General features: G+C 51.4%; 3 protein-coding genes across 6 annotated transcripts in view; 2 read left to right on the top strand and 1 right to left on the bottom strand.

The window, feature by feature from the left end:
* The window catches only part of AUNIP (aurora kinase A and ninein interacting protein), a 35,895-nt gene extending 33,137 nt beyond the window's left edge, over positions 1–2,758 (top strand). Inside the window, exon 4 of the mRNA XM_003271632.3 lies at positions 2,624–2,758. Coding sequence (XP_003271680.1) covers positions 2,624–2,694 — 71 coding nt within the window. The 3' untranslated portion in view covers positions 2,695–2,758. The remainder of the gene's footprint in view (positions 1–2,623) is intronic.
* MTFR1L (mitochondrial fission regulator 1 like) lies at positions 1,835–18,654 on the bottom strand. Of its 4 annotated transcripts, none has more exons than XM_030805061.1 (7): positions 18,536–18,654; positions 15,428–15,537; positions 14,502–14,606; positions 11,245–11,354; positions 10,830–11,041; positions 7,864–8,185; positions 1,835–2,861 (listed from the first exon to the last, which is right to left on the bottom strand). In XM_030805061.1, exons 2-7 carry the CDS (start codon positions 15,449–15,451, stop codon positions 2,756–2,758), a joined length of 879 nt encoding a protein of 292 aa, XP_030660921.1. In that variant the 5' UTR covers positions 15,452–15,537; positions 18,536–18,654; the 3' UTR covers positions 1,835–2,755. The 4 variants fall into 4 exon arrangements, with proteins under 4 accessions (XP_030660921.1, XP_030660924.1, XP_030660923.1 ...); XM_030805064.1 differs by having other exon boundaries at positions 7,864–8,076; XM_030805063.1 differs by lacking the exon at positions 18,536–18,654 and adding an exon at positions 18,216–18,372.
* On the top strand, positions 17,787–18,329 carry LOC115832984 (protein-lysine 6-oxidase-like). The gene has a single exon (XM_030805065.1). It carries the CDS (start codon positions 17,809–17,811, stop codon positions 18,310–18,312), a length of 504 nt encoding a protein of 167 aa, XP_030660925.1. The 5' UTR covers positions 17,787–17,808; the 3' UTR covers positions 18,313–18,329.
* Positions 18,655–18,786: the final 132 nt, after the last annotated feature.

Here is an 18,786-nt window from a genome sequence, read left to right as displayed (position 1 = left end):
AGACTATAAGCTTGTAGGAGATATTGAAACTCTTTGATGTAGGAGGTGGAGTTAGAGGTATAAGAGCCTAAGCGTTTTTCAGTTTGAGACAAATCGGCCATAGAGAAAGGAACATGGACACGGACAATGCCCTCCGCCCCTGCAACCTCCCTGAGGGGGGCAAGGACGGGAAGGTGTGACCTGGAACGAGTAGTGGGAGGGCTAAAAGATAGGGAGGAAGAGGTTGAGGGCGAAGGCAATGCGGGGGAGGTACCGGAAGAGGGGGGAGGGGTGTGGGGTGGTTGGGCAGCTACCGGTTGAGCGGCGACCGGAAGATGAGGTGGAGGGTGGTGGTATGGGGGGGGGGTTCGTCGGCCGGATCAAAGTTGGGAGTGGAAGGAGAGGTTGGTAGCTTGAGAGCAGCGATAAGGTGTTGCGGCTTGCAAGGGAGGCAGAGGTTGGGTTTGTCCCGTAGAAGAAAGAAGTCATGAACGTAGGGGATCTCTGCCCATTTTCCTGTTCGCTCACAATAGTTGTAGAGATCCCGGAGAAGGTTGGGATCAAAGGACCCGTAAGTGGGCCATCTGTTTTGGTTGTCTAGGGGGTAGGTGGGCCAGTTTTGAATGCACAATTTAGAGGCGTGTAGGTTTGAGATCAGCAGCCAAATCAAGGGCTGATAAGTTATTTAAAAGGCATTGTAAGGGAGAGTTGGCCGGCAGGGATGCAGAGGCTCCCATTATGAGAAGAGGGGGTTTACGGAAATATATGGCAAAGGGTTGGGAAGGGCGTCCCCTACCAGCCGATGACCATGCTGTGAGTCAGACCCTTCGAGTCGGTCGTCACCGAAACAAAAGGACTGAGGGCCTCCAGGAGGCCGAGGGCCGTGGGCCACCTGGTACCAGGATTTTCAGAGCGAGAAAGGGGAAGGGGCCCAGGCCTGGCGAGTGAGGAAGGAAAAGGAGGGAACCCTGCTCCCTGGAGGCCGAGTCTAAAATAGGATTTACGGCAGCCGTGTGGGCGGCCGAGGCGGGAGCCGGTTGACTGGTGTCGGACACTGGAAGGGGAGACTTACTGAGATGAGGCCGGTGTTGGGTGTAGAGGTCTGCGAACAGGAAAATGAGCGAAGACCGGCCGGGGTCTGGACTGAGCCTGAAAGGGATCGGGGTCCCACCGAGGGGGGTGGGGAGTCCCGATCCGAGTCACGGCACCAATGAAAGGCGCCGGGCGGAGACCAAACTACACTAGTAGTGGTCAAGAGAGCTTTATTGGAGGTATCGAGTGGCACCACGCAAGGAGAAGGAAGAGGAGAGAGAGAGGGCTGCTGGTGTGCTGGGTTTTATATCCCTTGGGCCTACGTGGATTGGGCTGGGGCGGGCCCAAGGGAAGGCAGGAGATGCTTCTTTCTGATTGGCCCTCTTTTGGCGGGTTCAGACAGTGCCCGGTCAAGGAGGGGAGAAGAACCCGGAACCGGCCCCATCTTAAGGTACGGCGCCATTTTAAGGTACCCCATGTTACCTAACAGTGGTGGTACGTACCTGTAGTCCCAGCTACTCAGGAGGCTAAGGTGGGAGGCTCGCTTGAGCTGAGGAGTTTGGAGGCTGCAGTTAGCTAATGATCCCACCACTGTACTCCCGCCTAGGCATGACAGAGCTAGATACTGTTTCTAAAAAAAGAAAAAGAGTATAGGGCAAAATCTCTACAGAAAGGCGGAAGAAACCCCCTAGAAGGGCAGGACCTTATAAGGAAAGAGGAGAAGCCAGTAGCCTGTTTAAGTTCATACACCTTAAAATTAACAATAATCCTATGCCCCTGAAGGATACTGGGTAATCACAACTCAAGAGATGGACACAGCAAATGCATTCTCTCTCCAAGTCCTTCCTTTAATGTCAGGTAGTGCTTCAACCCAAACACAAGCAGTATACATACCATAGAGAAAGGGACCTGAGGGCATTTGAGTCATGCATGGTGTGGTAGATACAAACCTTGGCCCAACCCAAAGGAGCAGTCAAGGGCCTGGAAGAAAGATGGTATGCTCTTTCCCCCTCCTCCTTTCTCTTTCCTACTGGGCTTAAAGTCCGTGGAAGAGAAAGTTTTTAATCAGTGGAACTGATAAGGCCTCAGGGCCGTGGAGGGTAGATTTGGTTGTTCAGTAATATAAAATGTGTTTAAGAAAAAAAACAGCTCAGCTTCCCAGCAGTAGCCCATGTGTTGGCTGGTTCAGCAGCCTGACTGCTATATCTAGACAAGGAAGTGAGGAGGGTGATTGCTGGGCATTGGTGTAGGTTTATGACGGAGCAGCATAAGATTTTCCGTGCCCTGTGAACATGTATACAAACATTTATAGCCCCTTCCCCTCAGCCCTGCTCTGCTGCAAGAAAGCTGCTGAGAGTGAGTGACAGCTGGGCACAAAGTGTCTTGTGAGACCAGTTATAGGGTCTAATGCAGTGAAGTCAGGCAGTCATTTAGGACCTGTTTTCACACAGGGGCAAGGAAAAACCAGAAACAACTTCTCTCTTACCCTTTAAACTAAGATACTTCATTCTACACGATTACCTGAAACAAATGTCTCAGGTCAAATCACAAGCCTTAGCTTCTGCTAGGGTTTGAAGTCTGGGAAACATATAATCCAGCTCTTCTCTTTCAGTCCAAGCTCTAGCTTGTCAGCAAGACTGTTGCAGAAGATCTATCCTTAAGAGGCAGAAACATCTGCGGTGAGGAAGGCAGCTATTGAAGGTATTCCAGGAGCATGAGACTGAGTTTGCAGAGCTGAGGGTTGTCAGTTTCCTTTTCTACTGATATCTTCTTCCTTTAGAGCAAACTTCCTCCGTAGGACCTCAGAGATAAGCACAGCAGGGTCTTCCTCCTTCAATAAACTCCGGTTCCTAGAGACACAATAATAGCTTGAGTACTTAGTGCTGTATATCTTTGAATACATTATCTCATTGAATCCTCACAAGTTATCTGATACATCATATAAGAGGGTCCTAGATACCTGGAAAATAGTTGCTTGAAATCCTAGTGAACTTATATATTCATCATGAAGGTGTTTTACTGGTGATTAAGCTAAATATAAGAGCCAAGACTGACTATTCAACTGTTGTGGGAAGTCAGGGACCCCAAACGGAGGGACCGGCTGAAGCCATGGCAGAAGAACGTGGATTGTGAAGATTTTATGGACATTTATTAGTTCCTCAAATTAATACTTTTGTAATTTTTTTTTTTTTTTTTTTTTTTTTTTTTGAGACAGAGTCTTGCTCTGTCCCCCAGGCTGGAGTGCAGTGGCGCAATCTCGGCTCACTGCAAGCTCTGCCTCCCGGGTTCACGCCATTCTCCTGCCTCAGCCTCCCGAGTAGCTGGGACTACAGGCGCCTGCCAACACGCCTGGCTAATTTTTTGTATTTTTAGTAGAGACGGGGTTTCACCGTGTTAGCCAGGATGGTCTCGATCTCCTGACCTCGTGATCCGCCCGCCTCGGCCTCCCAAAGTGCTGGGATTACAGGCTTGAGCCACTGCGCCCGGCCTACTTTTGTAATTTCTTATGCCTGTCTTTACTGCAATCTCTAAACATAAATTGTAAAGATTTCATGGACACTTATCACTTCCCCAGTCAATACCCTCGTGATTTCCTATGCCTGTCTTTACTTTAATCTCTTAATCCTGTCAGCCAAGGAAGATGTATATCCTCTCAGGACCCTGTAATAATTGTGTTAACTACACAAATTGTATAGCATATTTGTTTGAGCAATATGAAATGTGGGCATCCTGAAAAAAGAACAGGATAACAGCAATTGTTCAAGGAATAAGAGAGATAAACCTTAAACTCTGACCGCCGGTGAGCCGGGCAGAACAGAGCCATATTTCTCTTCTTTCAAAAGCAAATGGGAGAAATATCGCTGAATTCCTTTTCTGAGCATGGAATGTCCCTGAGAAAGAGAATGCACACCTAGGGGTAGGTCTCTGAACTGGCCCCCCTGGGGCGTACCTGTCTCTTATGGTCGAGATTGCAGAGGTGAAATAAACTCCAGTCTCCCATAGCACTCCCAGGCTTATTAGGAAGAGGAAATTCCCACCTAATAAATTTTGGTCAGACCAGTTGATCTCAAAACCCTGTCTCCTGATAAGATGTTATCAATGACAGTGGTGCCCAAAACTTCATTAGCAATTTTAATTTTGCTTCTGTCCTGTAGTCCTGTGATCTCGCCCTGCTTCCACTTGCCTTGTGATATTCTATTACCCTGTTAAGTACCTGATGTCTGTCACCCACACCTATTCGCACACTCCCTCCCCTTTTGAAAATGCCTAATAAAAACTTGCTGGTTTTTGTGGCTTGTGGGGCATCACGGATCCTACCAATGTGTGATATCTCCCCTGGACGCCTGGCTTTAAAATTTCTCTTTTGTACTCTGTCCCTTTATTTCTCAAGCCAGTAGACGCTTAGGAAAATAGAAAAGAACCTACGTGATTATTGGGGCAGGTCCCCCGATATTAAACCTTCAAAGCAAAGACAAGAGGAACTGCGTTTGGTTGGTGACGTATCTGAACCTTTGCTGACTGGGGTACTTTCCCGTTCTTATTCACTGACCCAGCTCCTTCTGATCTGAGGACACAAGTGGGAGGAGGGGGCTAGCAATAAGGGTCTTGAATCTAATTTGGTCCAAAAGGCAAGTAAGAGAAAGTTTGAGAGTCAACCTATAAAACATTGTGTTCAGAAGAAAACAGCTCAGAGAAGACCAAAAGCAGCTGCAACTGAATTTGGGAATGTGGAAGACCAAAGAGATATGGGTGAGTATGACCAACCTGACTAGGGCCAGTGAAGGAAGGTTAAGAGTGACTTCCCTAAATGGGTCAACTGCCAGGAAGCAATGAGGGAGTCACTTAGCCTGGTCTACTTTTCAGAGGGAAATGGATCCCAGGAGACAAAAAGGGATCCAGGGCAAGTAACTTTCCCTTTAACAGGAACTTTATCAACTCAAGAGAAGACCTCACTTCCCTGTCCCCAAAACAGTTTTTCATCTGCATTAACAGAGCTGCACAAGCTGGGTGCTGGCCATCAAGGTCTGGCTCTCAAATGCCCAGGAACCTGCATTCAAACCAAGCTCCTCTGGTAAGTCCTGTGCAGCTGTTGAAACCGCAACCTACAACTGGAGAAACACTATGCAATGGGGTGACTCCCTGAGGCTTCTTTGCCAGATGAAGTTTTTCAAGGTAGGTATTCCCCAAAGACCCTCATACTCCATCGGAAAAACCTACAGCTCCACTCCTTGGGGTTCTACTTTAGTAAGTTAAAGGTGTATTTTTAACAAATCTTCCTTCCTTCTCCCTTCCCTTCCTTTCCTTTCCCGAGGTGCTGGGACTGCAGACGGAGTCTCGCTCACTCGGTGTTCGGTGTTGCCTGGGCTGGAGTGCGGTGGCGTGGTCTTGGCTCACCGCAGCCTCTGCCTCCCAGCCGCCTGCCTTGGCCTCCCAGGCTGCTGCCCTGTCTGGGAGATGGGGAGCGTCTCGGCCTGGCCGCCCATCGTCTGGGATGTGAGGAGCGCCTCGGCCCGGCCGCCCGTCGTCTGGGATGTGAGGAGCGCCTCTGCCCGGCCGCCCCATCTGGGAAGAAGTGAGGAGCGCCTCTGCCCGGTCGCCCATCATCTGGGATGTGAGGAGCGCCTCTGCCCGGCCGCCTCATCTGGGATGTGAGGAGCGCCTCTGCCCGGCCGCCCCGTCTGGGAAGAAGTGAGGAGTGGCTCTGCCTGGCCGCCCCGTCTGGGAAGAAGTGAGGAGCGCCTCTGCCTGGCCACCACCCCGTCTGGGAAGAAGTGAGAAGTGGCTCTGCCCGGCCGCCCCATCTGGGAAGAAGTGAGGAACGCCTCTGCCCGGCCGTCACCCCGTCTGGGAAGAAGTGAGGAGCGCCTCTGCCCGGCCGCCCGTCGTCTGGGATGTGAGGAGCGCCTCGGACCGGCCGCCCATCATCTGGGATGTGAGGAGCACCTCGGCCCGGCCGCCTGTCGTCTGGGATGTGAGGAGCGCCTCTGCCCGGCCGCCCCATCTGGGAAGAAGTGAGGAGCGCCTCTGCCCGGCCGCCCATCATCTGGGATGTGAGGAGCACCTCTGCCCGGCCGCCCCGTCTGGGAAGAAGTGAGGAGTGCCTCTGCCTGGCCGCCTCGTCTGGGAAGAAGTGAGCGCCTCTGCCCGGCCGCCTCATCTGGGATGTGAGGAGCACCTCTGCCCGGCTGCCCCGTCTGGGAAGTGAGGAGCGCCTCTGCCCAGCCGCCCCATCTGGGAAGAAGTGAGGAGCGCCTCTGCCCGGCCACCACCCCGTCTGGGAAGAAGTGAGGAGCGCCTCTGCCCGGCCACCACCCCGTCTGGGAAGAAGTGAGAAGTGCCTCTGCCCGGCCGCCCCGTCTGGGAAGAAGTGAGGAGCGCCTCTGCCCGGTCGCCCATCATCTGGGATGTGAGGAGCGCCTCGGCCCGGCCGCCCGTCGTCTGGGATGTGAGGAGCGCCTCGGCCCGGCCGCCCGTCGTCTGGGATGTGAGGAGCGCCTCGGCCCGGCCGCCCCGTCTGGGAAGAAGTGAGGAGTGCCTCTGCCCGGCTGCCACCCCGTCTGGGATGTGAGGAGCGCCTCTGCCCGGCCGCCACCCCATCTGGGAAGTGAGGAGCGCCTCTGCCCGGCTGCCCCGTCCGGGAAGAAGTGAGGAGCGCCTCTGCCCGGCCACCACCCTGTCTGGGAAGAAGTGACGAGTGCCTCTGCCCGGCCACCACCCTGTCTGGGATGTGAGGAGCGCCTCTGCCCGGCTGCCCCATCTGGGATGTGAGGAGCACCTCTGCGCGGCCGCCCTGTCTGGGAAGTGAGGAGTGCCTCTGCCCAGCGGCCCCATCTGGGAGGTGTACCACGGAGGCCAGAAGCAATGTGGGGGCTGGACGTGGTGGCTCACGCCTATAGTCCCAGCACTCTGGGAGGCCGAGACGGGTTGATCACTTGAGGCTAGGAGTTCGAGACCAGCCTGGCCAACATGGCGAAACATATGAAAAATACAACAGACAAACCAACCAACCAACCCAGCGACAACAAAACAGGTCTACCCTGGAGTCATACACTAATTTTTTCTATTTTCCTCCCTTTCTGATCCTTTATCCCACTTTCTTTTTCTTCCTCTTCCTTCTTCTTCTTTGTCAAATAGAGGATTGAATTATTATCATTGATCCATACAAAGTCCCTCTCTCATTTATTTTCTTTAATACCCACCCCCCATTTCTATTCCCCGTCTTCCCATGTGCAACATTCCTAATATATTTGATATGCATCTTTTTGTTTGTATGTAAAAAAAAAAAAAAAAAAACAAACAAATCCGAGCAATTCTGATGGGCAGCTAGGTTTTGGAACTACTGGTGAGCCTCAAAAGCCTTGTTGTCAAATCACTGAATGTGCAGGGTTTGTTTGCACAATGGACCACTGTATTTTAAAGCAGAAATCTCCAACTTTATGAAATTCTCCTCTCACCAAAAAAGTCTACCAATTTGAGATAAGAAAACATAACAAAACATAATGTCATGCAACCCCTCACTTTGAAGGGTGGGGCATGAAGACACTGTCACTAGCAGTATGAGAACTGAAGTGGTAAAGTCACCTGAGAACAGAAGTTGGATTAGATGAGCCTTCTTGTAAAATCCCTACTAGCCTCATATTTGGTTGGGGTGCCCAAACCCAATAAATGTAAAGTGTTGCTCTTTCCTCAAACTGGGGCCCCAGGCACTGGCAAGCAGGTAGTCAGCAAGCTTTATGAATGACATAACATATGGTACTACTAAGAACTTACTATGTAAGTATGTTGCATTAGATAATTGGCCATGGGCAACTCTGAGTAAATAGATACCAGAGCTCCTCATCAGATACTTACAGATCTTGGCTCTGTTTCATTCGGTGAAAGTCCTTCAGGATACCCATCATGTCTGCAAAGCTGCTGGCCTTGGACAAAGAGATGCAGTCATCCTCTTCAGACGAACTGCAGGCAGCTTTGTGTTCTGGTTTGCAACATTCAGGGCTGGCAGAACAAAGCAGGGGGACTGATGGAAGCTCAGGGACCTCCACCTCTGTCTCTTCGGTGATGTCACTAATGACAAAGGAAGTTGTAGAGTGGAATGAGGATCCAAAACAAGGTAAGGGAGAAGAGACATTTGAACTTCCTGGAGATAAGAAATCTGGCGTTAATGAAGCCGAAGCTGAAAGAGAAAACAATAGGCATGGGTGGACATTGGGGCTAGAACACAGTAGCAATATCTTCTCCCCACAGCCCTGCCTACTGAACGTTCATTTCCTGGGCTCACACCATGACAATCTGGGAGCCAGGATGGTATCTGTAGCCAGTGGAGGGTCATTCCACTATGCTTCTCACTCGGGGGCTCAGAAAGCTGTAGAAAACCCAGCCCCATAAAGGCCTTGGCATTTAAAAGCTCCCATTCCACAACAGGCTGTGGAGTGATAGCCCTGTCATAGGCCAAAGCAGCAGTGACAGAGCTAAGGCCTGAATTTGTCCTTTTCTCTAACTAGACTAGTGCTTTTGACTATGCTCCTTTGAATCTTGCTATCTGTGAACTAGAAGACATGTTCTGAGCAAAACCAGAATGGTGACAGACCTCCCAACCTTCCCAAATTTCAGTGGAGAGAATTTCCTCAATTTTTACATTTCTAAAAATACTTTAAAAACACTAAATACACTAAAAACTACGTTTCTAAAAAACATGTTACTTCTCCTTGTCTCTTGGATGACAAAAAAGTAGCCAAGAAATATAAACAGAAAGTTTCAGTACAATTCTTCATAAAACTTCCATGTGAAGAAATTAAATACATGAAGATTTCAAATAACACCATGATTTTCATGTGTCCTACCAAATGATAAATTTCAGAGCTATGACTCTGAGTCAATGCAGAGTGAAAAAATGAGGATGGGAGGAATATGAAGATAAGCCCTGAGCATCTTGGGAGAGATCCACCTGTTGGCTGTCCATGCCTCTGGTTAAGGCAGGCTTCCCATCCATTTCCAGTGGTTCTGCCGTAACTGTAGACAGAAAGCTGGAGGGGTGGGTTACAGGGCTTGTTTGCATAATGGACCACTGGTTTTTTTTTTTTGTTTTTTTCTTTTTTTGAGATGAAGTCTCTGTCACCCATGCTGGAGTGCAGTGGTGCAACTCCAGCTCACTGCAACCTCTACCTCTGCCTCTGCCTCCACCTCCCAGGTTCAGGCACATGCTGCCACGCCTGGCTAATTTTTGTATTTTTTATAGAGACAGGGTTTCACCATGTTGGCCAGGCTGGTCTCAAACTCCTGACCTCAGGTGATCCACCCACCTCAGCCTTCCAAAGTGTTGGGATTACAGGCGTAAGCCACAGTGCCCAGCCACTGTATTTTAAGGCCAAAATCAACTTTATGAAATTCTCCTTCCACCAAAAAAGTCCACCAATTTGAGATAAGACAACATAACATAATGTCATGCAACTCCCCACTTTGAAGGGTGGGGCATGGGGACAATGTCACTAGCAGTATGAGAACTGAAGTGGTAAAGCCACTTGTGATCCCTGGTAGAAACAAGGCAAAGGAAGATAGGTGCTTAAAAAGGGTAAGTCTCAGTGGTGGTGGGGGGAATGTTTACTTCTTGTATTGAAAAGGAAAGCAGGGTGCGGTGGTTCATGGTTGTAATCCTAGCATTTTGGGAGGCTGAGGCAAGTGGATTGCTTGAGCTCAGGAGTTCGAGACCAGCCTGGGCAATGGCGAAACCCTCTCTCTACTAAAAATACAAAAAATTAGCTTGGCATGGTGGCATGTGCCTATAATCCCAGCTACTCGGGAGGCAGAGGCACGAGAATTGCTTGAACCTGGGAGGTGGAGGTTGCAGCGAGCCAAGATTGCGCCACCGCACTCTAACCTGGGTGACAGAGTAAGACTCTGTTTCAACCGCAGGCACAGTGGCTCATGCCTGCAATCTTAGCTCTTTGGAAGGCTGAGCTGGGTAGATTGCTTGAGGCCAGGAGTTTGAGACCAGCCTAATATGGTGAAACCCCGTCTCTACTAAAAATAAAAAAATTAACCAGGCATGGCGGTGCACAACTGTAATTCCAGCTACTCAGGAGGCTGAAGCACGAGAATCGCTTGAGCCTGGGAGGCAGAGGTTGCAGTGAGCCAAGATTGCACCACTGCACTCCAGCCTGGGCAACAGAGCAAGAACCAGGACCCTGTCTCCAAAAAAAGGAAAGCTGGCTGGGCGTGGTGGCTCACATCTATAATCTCAGCACTTTGAGAGGCTGAGGTGGGTGGATCATCTGAGGTCAGGAATACAAGACCGGCCTGGCCAACATGGTGAAACTCTGTCTCTACTAAAAATATAAAAATTAGCCAGGCCTGGTGGCACACCCCTGTAGTCCCAGCTACTCAGGAGGCTGAGGCAGGAGAATCACTTGCACCCAGGAGGCAGAGTGCAGTGAACTAAGATCGTGCCGCTGCACTTCCAGCCTGGGTGACAGAGCAAGACTCTGAGAGAGAGAAAAAAAAAAAAAAAAGCTACTGTCAGCTTATGTAAGATGTGATCTTAAAGACACTTAGAAGAGGGTATCAGTTTTGGGGCTAACGGAGGGACTCTGCCTGGGGTCACAGGTTAATATTTTGTTCCTAACCAAACCATTCAGCCCAAAATGGCTGGTAGAAACCATCTAAGAGGCACTATAGGCTAGCCAGGTTTCAGGACAACCCCAGGGCCCGGAACCTAAGTACCTCCAAACCAAGGACTACCATTTTCTTTACGCCTATCCTGCCCAAGAGCCAGGGGAAAGGAACAGCCTGTTATGTTCTGGCCCTGGCACAGGGGTTCCTACCTGCATCAGCTGCCACTATCTTTGCAATCTGGCTGCGCAAGTGGCTCAGCTCATCCTGCAGCTCAGTGGTGCGGCTTAGGGCTGGCAGGGCTGGCTTCTTCAGGGCCAGAAGCCTCTCCTCGGACCCACGCAGGTTGGGAACAGAGGCATTGCGCTGCATGACAATCAGAGGGCTGGGTTTCCAGGTGTGCCTCAGGGGGCGTGTATCACTCCTGGACCAGGGAAAACCAAGTAAGTCAGTTAGAGACAGCAGGCCACTGTGCTCCTAAAGTTCCTTCCCCCACTCCTATAAGAGTAGCATAGTAAGGTTCTGCTCCTCTCTGAGCCCACAGTTCTCATTCCTCTCTCCTTGCTGCCTGCCACCTCTTCTGGGAAGTTCTCCATTCCTTAGCAGACCAGCTACTGCCTCAACTACCTGACCCGGGCATATGTCTCCTCTTCATCCGCAGCAATCCAGGCGATGTCAGCCAGGGTAGGGACTGGGGGCACATCTCTCAAACACAGGTCAGAGATGTTGGGCAGGGTCTGTGGAGAAGCAAAATTCATCAACATTTACAGACGCCATGATGAGCCAATCAGAAACTGCAGAATACACAGGAGGGGTACCTAATCCGGCACTGGGTGTCAGGAAGGCTTCCTAGAGGGGGCAGAAGAAGGTTCCTGGTCGAAAACATTGAACAGAGGCCAGATGATAGTCAGGCATGGTGGCTCACACCTGTAATCACAGCATTTGGGAGGCTGAGGCAGGCAGAATACTTGAGACCAAGAGTTTGAAATCAGCCTGGGCAACATGGCAAAACCCTGCCTCTACCAAAAAAATACAAAAATTATCTGGGTATCGTGGTATACGCCTGTAGTCCCAGCTATTCAGGAGACTGAGGTGGGAGGATGGCTTCAACCCGGGAGGCAGAGGTTGCAGTAGGCTGAGATTGCGCCACTGTACTCTAGCGTGGACGACAGAGCCACACTCAGCCGGGCGCGGTGGCTCACGCTTGTAATCCCAGCACTTTGGGAGGCTGAGGCGGGTGGATCACGAGGTCAGGAGATCAAGACCACGGTGAAACCTCGTCTCTACTAAAAAATACAAAAAATTAGCCGGGCATGGTGGCGGGCGCCTGTAGTCCCAGCTACTCCGAGAGGCTGAGGCAGGAGAATGGCGTGAACCCGGGAGGCGGAGCTTGCAGTGAGCCGAGATCGCGCCACTGCACTCCAGCCTGGGCGACAGAGCGAGACTCCGTCTCAAAAAAAAAAACAGAGCCACACTCAAAAACAAAAAGAGGCCAGACGCATGAGAGTCTACGGGATTACAAACAGTTCTGTGTCTTCAGTGGAACAGGCCTGAGTCACCTTTTAATAGAGATGGCAACTGTCTAAAACCACTGTGCCCTCTGGTGAAAATAGAAGTACAAGGTCATCCACAGCCTGTTGTAGCAATAGGAAATTTTTCCTGACTAGCTTTTTATAATTCTGTATAGCGAATTGAGATCTACATTGTTACAGCAATGCTGTTTTAAACAAACCTGAAAATTTGAATATATTTAGATTTAAATAAAAAGAAACGATTATATAAAAGGAACCATAATACGATTTCTTAAAATAGCTCCTCAACCTAGAGATGTTAAGTGAAAAATTAGGATTCAATCATGTTGACTGTGATTACAACAAAGTAAAAAACATCCACCTAGAAAAAGAGGATTACACTAAGACATTAATAGTTATTGTATTATTACTGTGTAATTATGGGTAATTTATTTTCCTTTTCATAATTTTAATATTTTCATATGCTTAAATTTTTCAAAATAAATTGGTAAGAGTCTCTTAAATAATATTTGAGGTAATTTAATAATAATAATAAATGCATATCTACACACAAGTAAAATTCAACTGTTTCTGCTACAAATTATTTGGTATGGTAGATGGATCCAGGATTGATCGCTCCTGCATTTAGATAGGAAACCTGGGACTCACAGGAGTTAAGTGATACTCCAAGGTCACACAGAGAAGAACTTCCAGTGACCCAGGAACTAGTGCTAAAATAGGCCATTGGGGGGAAGCCTCCATTTGTTTTCCTGATTAGCCCTGAATGCTCCTTTGCTCTTGACAATTAAATGAGTGAACACATATAAAGTACTCAGCACGTGCCTGACACATAGCATGTGCTCAGTACATGTTATCTAGTATTACTAATACTACTCACATGCATTCCTGCTTTGTGAGACCCTGTACCTTTGATTGTCTCTGCCCAGCATCTGGCCAAAGAACTGAAGGGGGTATAGCCAAGTGTGGGGACAGCCTCCATGGAGTGAGCCACACTCCCTAGCTGTCTCCCTTTTTTTTTCTGATGCTTCTGAGGCAGTTAGGACCAGTTCCTGCCCAGGATCTTTTTTTTTTTTCTTTGAGACGGAGTCTCGCTCTGTCACCCAGGCTGGAGTGCAGTGGCGCGATCTCGGCTCACTGCAAGCTCCACCTCCCGGGTTCACGCCATTCTCCTGCCTCAGCCTCTCCGAATAGCTGGGACTACAGGCGCCCGCCACCACGCCCGGCTAATGTTTTTGTATTTTTAGTAGAGACGGGGTTTCACCGTGGTCTCGATCTCCTGACCTCGTGATCCGCCCGCCTCGGCCTCCCAAAGTGCTGGGATTACAAGCGTGATCCACCGCGCCCGGCCACTATCCTGCCCAGAATCTTTAGGCAATTCTGGATAGCTGGCAATCTGAATATTGGGACAGCTTTTCCTGACCCCTACCCCTGCAACACTTCCAACTCCATTCCTGACCCTAATACCAACCCTGACACCTCTTCTAATTCCAGATCCAGTTCCTACAGACTCCACTTCTTAGCATCTTTTATACAGATTTGGATCCTTCATTTCTGTTTCTACCTGGGCCCACATCCTTTTATGCACATATTTCTATCTCCTCTGTGTGGGTAGAAAGCACAAGTATTTCTTTTGCATCCCAGCTCCCCAAATGCACACATCTGAACCATATAGTTTGGGGCTGGTGCTTAACCATTAGTTCCTAGAGGGAGGCAGCTGGGACTAATAAATGCTACTTAGCTTTCTACCACAGAAGGGGTCTCAAGAGACCTGGGCCAGGTAGGAATCTCTGCTGCTGAGTGGGTGCTAAAGGATCCCTAGACACAGAGGTAAGACCAAAGCACCCCAGTAAAGGATGCCCAGATTGGCCAAAAAGAGCAGGCTGAGGAATTATGGCCTCAGAGAAACACTAAAAATAGTGGAGCCAGGCATGGTGGCTTGTGCCTGTAATCCCAGCTACATAGGAGGCTGAGGCAGGAGGACTGCTTGAGCCCAGGAGTTTAAGACCTAGCCTGGGCAACACAGGGAGACCTCATCTCAAAAAATAATAAAATAAATAAAAATACTGGCTACATGGCCAATTCTTAGGGCAGGTGAAGAAAAGCAGAGTTCAACTCAAAAGTCACAACACTCAGTGTCCCATGTGGGGGACCTGTCAGGTTCCTTGTGGTCACAGGTTTGTATGCACTCAGGAGGACACAGTGACCAGGATCTCCTATAAGCATTTAACAAATATTTCATAACAGAATTGAAAAGTGACCAGGAAACAACCTACTTGGGCAGTACCAAGGGCTTTGGGGCACAGAAGCAGCACTGTCTGAGCCTCTACTCTCCTGCCCTTCCAACATACTCACCTCAAAGGACGCCCGGGCACATGGCTTCAAGGGTAGGTTGGTCCCAATTCTTCTTACTACACTTCGAGCAGCCCCATGTGGCTTGTTTTGCCAGATTGGGATGGTCTGGAGCAGAGAGACAGAGACAGCTGCGACCCCAGAGTGAATCCAACTACCGCCCTTGTCCTCTCCTCTCTAGCAGGGAGACCGAATTCCACAAGCCTAGGGACAGGGCACTCTCCAGGGGCAAGTCAACTCTCAATTATAGTGAGGGCAGGTTCCCCAGTTGCCAGCCTACACCCTGGCCAGCCACCCAAGAGAATACCTGCTGCTGCTAAGGCACTCAATGTTGGGAGGGTCAGTGAAGGGGAGAGGAAGTAGCTCAGTGTAGAGATTATCCAGGCTTTCCTTCCCGCCCTCTGTACAGAAAGGCAGACAAACACTGACTCCTGAAGTGCCCCAGGATCACAGTTGGTTCTTCTTTTTTTTTTTTTTGAGACGGAGTCTCGCTCTGTCCCCCAGGCTGGAGTGCGGTGGTGCGACCTTGGCTCACTGCAAGCTCCGCCTCCCGGGTTCACGCCATTCTCCTGCCTCAGCCTCCCGAGTAGCTGGGACTACAGGCGCCCGCCAACACGCCCAGCTAATTTTTTGTATTTTTAGTAGAGACGGGGTTTCACTGTGTTAGCCAGGATGGTCTCGATCTCCTGACCTCGTGATCCGCCCGCCTCAGCCTCCCAAAGTGCTGGGATTACAGGCTTGAGCCACCGCGCCCGGCCTCATAGTTGGTTCTTCTTAGGGGGAGGGAGTGAAACGGTGGCCTTGCTCCAATTCCAGACCTCTGGAGAAAGGAGTGCTCAACTGCAGAGTCTCAGAACCTTATACAGTACTTCAGCAGACCCAGCACCCAACCTTCCCCACCATACCCCTGCCCTGGGAATGCCCCTTACCACACTGGCTTCCATTCCCGACATTTGAACCAGCTCCTGCACTCGAAGGACAAGGCAGCCACTGGGCAGCTCCGGGAGGCGGGAGGCGTGACTCCTTCATATCAGGCCATCTGGAAGAGCACCAGATTTCCCTCTTGTGAAACAACTCCCCACAGTGGGGATTCAATGGTCACCACACAAGCCCCACAAAACCAGGCCCTGCAGAGCCATGACTTCACAGGGGAGAAAACCAGCCCAAGAGGCTGCCCTCACCCAACACTTCTCTAAGTTCAGACTCTTAAAGGTTCTGTTAAAGATTTGCGGCCAGGCGCGGTGGCTCGCACCTGTCCTCCCAGCACTTTAGGAGGCCGAGGTGGGCGGATCACGAGGTCAGGAGATCGAGACCATCCTGGTTAACACAGTGAAGCCCCGTCTCTACTAAAAATACAAAAAATTAGCCAGGCGTGGTGGCGGGCACCTGTAGTCCCAGCTACTCGGGAGACTGAGGCAGGAGAATGGCGTGAACCCAGGAGGCGGAGCTTGCAGTGAGCCGAGATTGCACCACTGCACTCCAGCCTGGGCGACAGAGCAAGACTCCGTCTCAAAAAAAAAAAAAAAAAAAAAAAAAAAAAAGATTGGCCTAGTGAGCTTGGCCAACCCAAGAGCCTTCCTGGGCTCTCAGGTTTCTTGAGGCAAAACTTCTAAAGATGCAGATAGAATCCTTGGTAGCTACAAAGCTCATCTAGCCAAATTATAAGTATTATCCAAGCCCAGGATTCATTCTTGAAGATGAGATGTAAAAGCACTGCTGGGCCCTTGCAAAGGGAGAGACCAGACAAAATAGGAGAACGAACACCAGCTCATGCCAATCTCAGTCTCCTGAGCTACAGAGAAAAAGAGCCAAAAAAGTTTATCCTGGCTCAGCCACCTTCTGGCTTTGTAGCTACAGGCAAGTTATTTAACTTTTCTGAATGCTGGTTTTTCCATCTGGAAAAAGGAGACAGGAAAAGCTGCCACCGGAGGCTACCTTAAGGGTCACAATGAGTGAAATGGGGTTGAGTGCTTAATGAACTGTTAAAACATGACACAGATGGGTGAGGTGACATCTGAGTGCTCTTCACAGCAGTCCTTGCATGGTGAGCAGATGCAATCAGTGTGCTCCTTCATTCACTTGTTCATCAAACACCAACAGTACCCACTTGTGCCAGGCCTTGTGCTGGGCACCGTAGGGGCTATGGAAGGAGTAAGACACAGTCATGCTCTCAAGGAACTCGCTGTCCAGCAGAGTGACAGGACATGAATACACACTTCTAGCAAAGGCTGAGTATCACTAGGCAGGTGGCCAGAGGAGGTCAGAGCTCTGGCCCTAGTGCCCTGTAGTAAGTTTCGAGGGAGTAGGAAATGAAGACAAAACAGCAAGAGCACAGGTCCAGCACAAGAAGGTGAAGGATATGGAAAGAGGAGCAGAGCATGATAAAGCTACAAAAGTAGGGGGCAAGTCGTGAGGTCCGGGTGAGAAGTCACTGGGGAGCCCTGGACAGGCTTTGAACGGGGGACAGACTAGACTGACAAAGCAGCTCTTTCTGGAGACCTCCCGTGGAGGGTCCCCTCTTCTATCCTTGGGAGAGGAGGTGTCACTCACTTTAGGATACACATGGGGAAAGGAAGTTGGACAGGGGAAGGCACTTGTCTAAGGTCACTCAGTGGTCATGCCAGGGCAAAGCACCCAAAGCCTGGTCCGGGTCCTGCCACCTCCTGCGTGGGCTCCATCTTCTCGGCTCAGTTCAAGCCTTTATTATCAGAGTCCCTCTGTGTGCCAGGCTCTGTGCTGAATGCCCGTGTCGGCCACAAATTGCACTAACAGTGCTTACTGCCACTTCCTCTCCGACCTTACCTCCAAAGACCCAGCTGGGCCTAACCCTCACACACAGCCAGAGGAATCCTTCCCAAACACAGTTAATCACATCGCTCATCCGTTTAAAACTGGCTTACTAGAGCCAACACAGGATAAACTCCACAATCAATCCCAAACCCATCTTTCTCTGCCCTCTTTAGACCACACTCACTGAGCACAAAGGCCTGCACACTTGGCAGCCAGCCCTCCTGCTCTCCCCCTTGCCCTCCAGCCACACTGGCCCATAACCCCCAACACTGGGCCCACCCCTGAGCCCTGCATCAAACACCAGCGCCCCCTTCGCCGAGCTCATTCATCATTCCTCAGAGCTCAGCTCATGCATCACCTTCCTTCCCTGCGACAGGGTCAGGTCCTTTCCTGTGCGCTCCGCAGCACCCTGCCTGTCCCTCGGAGTCCTCGCGAGAGGAACTAGATAACTGTGATCCCCGGGCACAGGACGGTGTCTGCCTAGGACACAGTGAGAGCTTCAACGCGCTGAACTAAACGAATGAAGGGGAACACCAACTCAGCTGTCACCCCCGCCCCCAAGTGTCACTGGCTAGAAGATCTTCCCCCGGTTTGCCGGCAGCACCGGTGGGTCTTGCCACCTCTGCGCCCCGCAGCCCTCCGGAGGCTGCCGTTGCTGTCTGTTGACAGGCGTCCCCTCAGAACGGGAGCTCCTCCAGCGCAAGGCCCCGCTCAGCACCCCCGGTCCCGGGGGCCCCCACGGAGGCCGCCGCGCTCAGTGAAACTTTGCCGCGCGCAGCAGTGGCCGGAGACCCGCGCGGACCCTCTCCCCGCGGGGACCGGCCAGGGCGAGCCGCCCCTCCCCCGCGGCAGACGACCCGACCTGGGCCAAGGTCGGCCAAGTCCTCGCCGCCTGCCCAGAGGCCCCTGGACCCACAGGACCCGGACCCGAGTGCGCGGAAGCCTCCGAGCCGCGGCCAGGTCTCAGAATGCGCGGCGGGGCAGCCCGGCCCGTCAAGCAGCGAAGCCGAAACTAGAAGCCTGAGGTCTGGCTTCGTCACTGTTTGCTGGGGAACTCCGACGAGCAACTACCCTTCGGGGACTCAGTTTCCCCCGGGCCAAGTGAGACGGACAGCTGCGGCTCCCGCGAGAACTCGCGCGGGAACAGGAGCCGCGGGCTCCGCACAGCGCCCCGCACGTAGACCCCGTCTACTATCGGGCTGGAAGGTCGCGCTCCCGCCTCCGCGCCGCCCTAGAACCTTTCTCACCTCAGGCTCGGGCTCCCGGACTCTCTCACCTCACGGCCCCTTCTTCCACCTTGGGCCGCCCAGCCTCCACCGCCCTCACTTCCGCTGACCCGCCCCCCGGAAGCGATCCTCCGCAGCTGCGCACTGAGCCGCACCTCCGCGCACCCTCGGGAGGCGGGTCCAGCTCGGTGGCAAGAGGAGCGCGGCCCCCGAGTGGGGGAGGCGCTGGCGGCCGCAGGCTCCGATCCCGTGGAGCACACTCCCCTCCATCG

The sequence above is a fragment of the Nomascus leucogenys genome, chromosome 24 (genome assembly GCF_006542625.1).
Source record: "Nomascus leucogenys isolate Asia chromosome 24, Asia_NLE_v1, whole genome shotgun sequence".
Taxonomy (NCBI): Eukaryota; Metazoa; Chordata; class Mammalia; order Primates; family Hylobatidae; genus Nomascus; species Nomascus leucogenys.
Note: the sequence above shows the minus strand (reverse complement) of the source record. Positions and strands in the feature narration are given on the sequence as shown.